Source organism: Physeter macrocephalus, chromosome 19 (assembly GCF_002837175.3).
Source record: "Physeter macrocephalus isolate SW-GA chromosome 19, ASM283717v5, whole genome shotgun sequence".
NCBI classification, from domain to species: domain Eukaryota; kingdom Metazoa; phylum Chordata; class Mammalia; order Artiodactyla; family Physeteridae; genus Physeter; species Physeter macrocephalus.
The window spans coordinates 18,360,078-18,367,676 of NC_041232.1; the positions used below are offsets into that span (position 1 = coordinate 18,360,078).

Sequence of the window (7,599 nt, forward strand, 5' to 3'; positions counted from 1 at the left end):
GCCATGGCCGCTGGGCCTGCGCGTCCAGAGCCTGTGCTCCTTAACGGGAGAGGCCACAACAGTGAGAGGCCCGCGTACCGCAAAAAAAAAAAAAAACTTCAACGTAGAGTTACCATCTGACTAGTCAATTCTATGCCTAGGTTTCTACCCGAGAAATGAAAACATATGTTCACATAAAAACCTGTACATGAATGTTCATAGCATCATCAATCACAATAGCCAAAAGGTAGAAACAGCCCAAATGCCCATCGACAGATGAATGATTAAACAGACTGTGGTCCATCCATACAGTGGAATATTATTCAACCCTATAAAGGCATGAAATACTGACAGATATATAACTTGGATGAACCTTGAAAACGTTCTTCTAAGTGAAAGAAGTCAGTCACAAAAGGCCACATACTGTACAATTCTATTTATATGAAATGTCCAGAATAGGCAAATCCATGGAGACAAAGTTTCCAGCAGCTGGGGGAGGGGCGGCTTGGGGGAGTGGGAACTGACCGCTGATGGGGCTTCTTTGAAGGGGGTATGAAAATGTTCCAAAATTAGATTGTGGTGTTGGTTGCACAACTCTAAATATTTTCAACATACTAAAAACATTTCATTGTACACTTTAAGTGGGAGAACTGTAAGGTATGTGAGTTCTATTTGTTTCATTATAAGGTGTTTAAAAAAAAAGCCTGGCACCCCACAAGCACCGTTAAACGTCAAAGGCTCTTACTTCTCCCTCCCACCCACTCTTCCCCAACCAGCCTAAGGGCTCCAATTTCTCCCACCAGTGTTGATACCAGCCACGCCCAACTTACGTACAGACCAGGGCTAATAAACCAGTCCTCCAAGGGAATCTTAAATAAGGGCTACTCCCGCCAGAAGCCAGCTTCCTGTTTCCAGGCCTTGGGAGGAGAAGGGGCAGAGCTTTCTTTTTTAAAAAAAAAATGCCTAGAAGCCCCTGAGGAGTGGGCTAAGGGTCTCCAGACAGAGCACATTTGTGGTCCTGAAGTGATTTCCCCCAGAGGCTGGTTTGGGCCCCTCCATTAATTCTGAGATTACAGTGAGTAGTGGCAAGTGTGTTTCTTTAAAAGCCCATGCTCTCAGATGTAGAGAACAAACGTATGGACACCAAGGTGGGAGAGTGGTGGGGGGAAGGATGGGGGAATGAACTGGGACACTGGGATTGACATGTATACACTAATATGTATGAAATGGATAACTAAGAAGAACCTGCTGTATAAAAAAATAAATAAAATTCAGAAATTCAAAAAAAAAAAAAAAAAAAAAAAAAGCCAAGCCCATGCCCTCTACAAACCCTAATCCGTCCTGTGGAGCAATTCCTCAGCTAGGAGGGAAGCAGGCGGCATCAAGGCAAAGCCACAGTCTCCTCTGCAGGTTCAAAGCAGCCGTGGGACCTGGCTGGGCTATTTCAAGTTGCTATGTCTGCAAGCACGGTTTGTGGTCTGAGAAATGACATTTATATTTATGGCCCATGTAGGGGAAAGTCAACTTTAAAACCCCACTCACATCCACAGATTGGGGAGCTAAAGGCAGATGTGCAGGCAACTCCTTTTCATTCCTATGGCCACCTCAGTTCCCACTAAGCTTCAAAGAGAATTAGAATTCAATACCCTCAAGTACTTTCCCCATTAACAATCCCACATTTAGGAATATACCCTAATGGGAGTTCCCTGGCAGACCAGTGATTAGGACTCGGTGCTGTCACTGCCGTGGCCCCAGGTTCAATCCCTTGTCAGAGAACTAAGATCCCACAAGCCGCACAGCGTGGCCAAGAAAAAGAAAAGAAACAATACACCCTGAGAAGATAATCAAACAAAAGTGAAATGAATAACCCAGAACAGCACACTGTCCAACAGAAATATAATGTGAGCCACTATGTACTTTAAAATTTTTTTGAAGCCACATTTTACAAGGTAAAAAGAAACAGGTGAGGTGAATATTAATAATCCTTTTTGTTTAATATATCCAAAATTTTGTCATTTCAACTAAGGTTGCCAGATTTAACAAATAATACAGTATGCCCCATTACATTTCAGATAAAGAACAAAAACTCTTTTTAGCATAAGTATATCTCATGCACTATATGGGATATACTTATAGTTAAAAATGTATCTGCTGTTTATCTGAAATTCAAATTTATTTATTTATTTATTTATTATTTATTTATTTATTTTATGCCTGTGTTGGGTCTTTGTTGCTGCGTGGGGGCTTTCTCTAGTTGCAGCAAGTGGGGGCTACTCTTCGTTGCAGTGCGCAGACTTCTCACTGTCATGGCTTCTCTTGTTGCGGAGCACGGGCTCTAGGCGAACGGGCTTCGGTAGTTGTGGCACGCGGGTTCAGTAGTTGTGGCTCGCGGGCTCTAGAGCACAGGCTCAGTAGTTGTGGTGCACGGGCTTAGTTGCTCCGCGGCATGTGGGATCTTCCCGGACCGGGGCTCAAACCCGTGTCGCCTGCATTGGCAGGTGTATTCTTAACCACTGCGCCACCAGGAAAGCCCTGAAATTCAAATTTAAATGGGCTTCCTTTTCAAAATCTGGCAACCCTAATTTCAACAGGCAATCAATATAAAAAATAAATTAGGGCTTCCCTGGTGGCGCAGTGGTTGAGAGTCCGCCTGCCGATGCAGGGGACACGGGTTCGTGCCCCAGTCCGGGAAGATCCCACATCCCGTGGAGCGGCTGGGCCCGTGAGCCATGGCCGCTGAGCCTGCGCGTCCAGAGCCTGTGCTCTGCAACGGGAGAGGCCACAACAGTGAGAGGCCCGCATACCACAAACAAAACAAAACAAAACAAAAACAAATAAACAAAAAATAATAATAAAATAAATTAAATTGGTATTGTATACTGTTCTTTTTTGAACTAAGTCTTTGAAACCTATTGTGTATATTATACTGACAGCACCTCTCAGTTTGGGCTTGCCTTATTTCAAGTGTTCAATAGCCACATATGACTAGTAGCTACCCTTTTGGACAGTAGAGACCTAGAAAGTTCCTCTCAGTGTTTTTTATAACAGTAAAAAAAAATCAGAAATTAGCAAAATACCCATCAACAGGAAGGCTGCTTAGGTTACAACAGACATTTAGAGCACTTATCATGAATCAGCCCTTGTCCTACAGACTCTGCATGCATTATCTTGTTTAGTCCTCACAATGACCGTTTGAAGTAGGTACTGGTATAACCCCTTTTTACAAATGAGGAAAGTAAGGTTCTGGGAGCTTATATAACTTGCTCAAGAAAGTGGGGCAGCCGAGGTAGGGCACTGGTTGAAAGTTTGGTCTCTGCTGTCAGACTGATCTTTGCATCCTCGGCTCTGCCAAGTAACCTAACAAGTAACTTCGTCTTTTTAAGCCTCAGTTTCCTCATCTGTAAAACAAATCACAAGTGTCTATCCCACAGGATTGCTGGAGTCTAAATAAGACAGGGGATGCAGAGGAATAGGCAAGGCAACCTGCCCCTGGTAAGTTCTCAGTGACGTCACTACTATTCTTCCCAGCATCTTTGTCCTTTCCTGTTTGATCAAATTTTTCATGGTGAGCACCAACCTTTTTTTTTTTTTTTTTTTGGCCACACTGCAAGGCAAGGGGGATCTTAGTTCCCCTACCAGGGATCGAACCCGTGCCCCCTGCAGTGGAAGCGCAGAGTCCTAACCACTGGACCGCCAGGGAGTTCCCCAGCATCAACCCATTTAGAAAGAGAAAAAAACTACTTTCAAAAGAGGAGAAAACAGCCCACGAAGCAGCTAGAGGTCAAGGGAAGGAAGGAAATATAGAAGAAAGGAAAGAGGGGAGGAAAGGAAGAAAGGTGAGGCATCACTTCCACAGTTTTCTGAGTGACCACCAGGGGGCAGTGCCTGCAGTTTCCACAGCTAGGGAAAATGATCCCTTTCAAAAAAAAAAAAAAGTTGCAAGGAACAAACTCACCAACACCATTCATCTTAACTGGGGTGCCCTCTCCCAGGAATTCCCCCTGAAAGGCTGCCAACATGCATCTTACAGGAGATGTGAAAAAGCAGTGGACTTATGGTCTCCCAGCTGTGGGCGATCTGTGTCTTACCTTTGGAGTCTTCTTTGGCCAAGTGACTACAGGGACCCCAGTGATGGCCAGACTGGGGTCGTCATCCGCGTGCTCCTTCAGGACATTCTGTGGTGAAACAAAGCAGCCATATTAGCCCAGGGTACAGGGGATGTCTCTGAAGGGGGCTGGAGGCTGCACCTTACCCAGCAGAAGTCTCTGCAGAGTCACTGCCTGTCCCCCCAACTCCACCAATACCCACACACTCAATAGAAACCAAGCAGCCAGGCTTCCCCAGGATCCACAAAACACAGAACATCCCCTTCTCCAAAAAAATTTTTAAAAGCAAATCACATACCTCCCTACGACTTGCATGAATGTATCACTCACTGATCATACTTTTGACACCAAACATTTGTCCAGGGCTCCAGGGACTCTCATGGACCCAACCTCATTTAATCCTTACCAAGTCCTCTGGGAGGGGGCTGGGCAGTGACCCAACTGATCCTCTAATGTACACAATTCAGCTGCGTACTCAGAGAAACAAAAGCAACCACGAGGTCTCACCCATGAGCCCTGCCTCTGGTTTTCCATCAGTCGGCAAGCCATGTATATTCTCATCCTGGTGTGTAAAGACATGTCATTGTTTTTTGCATCAAGGGCCCTAAACACAAGTAGATACTCAATCTGGTCTGACCAAGCTTGGAGTCTGCTAGCCATGTGCTGGCAGAAAAATGGGCTGTGATGGACATACTGACAGACTGTGTGAGGGTCTCCCACACAGGTACTTTGTGTTCACTCCTTTGTCATTTTGTGTTCACTCCTTTGTGGGTGGTTTCAAGGTTTTTCAGGGTAATCCTGACTCTACCAGATTTTGGCCTTGTGTGCTGCTTACTTTAGAGTCTCATCAAGGTGTAAGACGTCACTCCACTGAATCACCCCTAACTGATTGGTGAGGCAACCAAGGTTCAGAAATGCTCAAAGGACTTGGATGTCGCCCCAGACCAGGAGGACAGAGCCCCTGAACCCTGCTCTCTGGCACCAGACTACCTGCCCCATGACCATGTCACACATGGGTGTTTTGGCTGCCTTCACAGCATGCCATAAAAAAGTGTTTAGGGATGGACACAGATGTGTTACTGGCCTATTCGTTACTGGCCTACCTCGACCATTAATTTTGGGATTGTACAAAACATTCCTGCAGAGACATTTAAGAACAGAGTAAGTTGCACAGTAGCACTTAACAGGGAGAGCAGAGAGCTCAGAAGATAAATGTAGGTGAAGATGATTTTAACTCACTTTCCCAAATCTTCACCAGAAAGAATCTAACTCACTTCTAACTTATCTACTTATTTTCCTACTTTTATGACCATCATTTGGTTGCCCGATTTTTCAAAATGTTGGGACTTCCCTGGCGGTCCAGTGGTAAAGACTCCGCACTTCCACTGCAGGTGGCACGGGCTCGATCCCTGGTCAGGGAACTAAGATCCCACAAGCTGTGCGGCGGTGAAAAATAAATAAATAAGTAAAAATAAAAAAGTAAAATAAATAAATTTTTCATGTGCCTATTACCTCAAACCCACCTGAACAACTCCTTCCTCTCCCCACAGAAGGGGGCCAACAGCACCGTGGTCAAGGGTTTGGCCTCTGGGGGTGCCTGGGTTCAATTCTCAGCACGTACAGCCTTCTCCAAGTCCCAGAGTCAATGTCAATGATTTATAAATGCTATCTATAAAATGTCTTGGTTCACTGCTATACCCCCAGCCTCTCACAATGACTAACCTACAGTAAGTCTCCAGTAAATAACTTAAATAAATAAAGCCACAAATCCCCAAAGAGGGACTCTCTACAAAATGCCTAACCCGTACACCTTAAATCTGTCAAGGGAGACAAAAACAAGCAAACTCTGAGAAACTATCGCAGACAAACGGAGGGAGAAAGGACGTTAGGTAAAAATTGAGGAAATGTGAATAAATGATAGCCTTTAGTTAACAATAATGTATCAGTATTGGTTCATGAGAAGTAACAAATGCAGGGCCTTCCCTGATGGTGCAGTGGTTAAGAATCCCCCTGCCAATGCAGGGGACACGGGTTCGAACCCTGGTCTGGGAAGATCCCACATGCCGCAGAGCAACTAAGCCCGTGCGCCACAACTACTGAGCCTGCGCTCTAGAGCCCGCAAGCCACAACTACTGAGCCCACGTGCCACAACTACTGAAGCTTGCGCTCTAGAGCCCGTGCTCCGCAGTAAGAGAAGCCACCGCAATGAGAAGCCCGCGCACCAAAACGAAGAGTAGCCCCCGCTTACCGCAACTAGAGAAAGCCCGCGTGCAGAGCAACGAGGACCCAATGCAGCAAAAAATAAATAAATAAATATATATATATATATATATATATATATAAAGTAATAAATGCACGCTATTAATGTAGGATGTTAATAACAGGGGAAACTGAGTGTGAGGGTTATGTGGAAACTCTGTACTATCTGCAGAATTTTTCTGAAAATATAAAACTGTTTTAAAACATAAAGTCTATTAATAAGAAATAATTTTTAAAATGCCAATCAGACAGTAGAAACAGCTACAATAAAGGAAAACAGGATTCTTAGGCTGCCAATTTTTCTAACACCTATGCAGCATATTTTAAAAGAAATACAACAGAAGGGAAACAGGCATACAGACACGATGCAACTCAGGTGTGGAATTCACATGGAGTGTCTGACGCAGCCAAAGGCTGGGAGCAGAGTGGCTGGACCGTGCCTGGAGGAAGGAGTATTTCATCACTGACGTTGCTTAGAATTGCCAGTTCCTGATGATGACAAAAAGCAAACCAACTTTTTATCAGCTTTGCTCTTTCATTATTGTTTTTACATGCACTGCGGACATCGTACCTCTCACGACTTGCACCTGAGTGGGTCATTCCCACGGCCCTCTACCCACCTGGTCACCACTCGGGGTAGGTGAGACCAGCCAGGTAAAGGGTAACTGTCAACTTCAGGAGGAGAGCAGGTACCACATGTTCTGTTGAATGAACGTATGAGAGTAAGAAGTACTGAGTGCTTGCTTCGTGGCCAGTACCGTACTAAATACTTCATATCTACGCTCTCACACAATCCTCCTGACCACCCTGTGGGATGAACTAGCATCATTTCCACAGTGCAGATGAGAAAAGCTGGGCTTAGGGGATGAAGGGAATTGTCCAAGACCACCCAACCAGTAAGGGGTGGAGACTCCTCCACTCCATGACCCACGCTCTTTAACGACTGCATCACTCGGCCCATCTCTGAAAAAGGGAAGGGAGCCGTGTTCATATCAACACTGTTCACAACAGCAAAACAAGGCACTTCCCTGGTGGTCCAGCGGTTAAGACTTCACCTTCCAGTGCGGGGGGTGTGGGTTCGATCCCTGGTCAAGGAGCTAAGATCCCACATGCCTCATGACCAAAAGACCAAAACATAAAACAGAAGCAATATTGTAACAAATTCAATAAAGATGTTAAAAACGACCCACATCAAAAAAAATTAAAACAAAAACAAAAACCAGGGCTTCCCTGGTGGCGCAGTGGTTGAGAGTCC

The 7,599-nt window shown here is 45.1% G+C and overlaps 1 protein-coding gene across 1 annotated transcript in view; it reads right to left on the reverse strand.

Annotated features, from left to right (window-relative positions):
* Window positions 1-7,599, reverse strand: part of KDM2B (lysine demethylase 2B) — a 64,329-nt gene that overhangs the window by 22,758 nt on the left and 33,972 nt on the right. The window contains exons 8-9 of the mRNA XM_055080717.1: window positions 4,068-4,154; window positions 2,458-2,511 (exon numbers count right to left, since the gene is read on the reverse strand). Of these exons, the coding sequence (XP_054936692.1) occupies window positions 2,458-2,511; window positions 4,068-4,154 (141 nt within the window). The remainder of the gene's footprint in view (window positions 1-2,457; window positions 2,512-4,067; window positions 4,155-7,599) is intronic.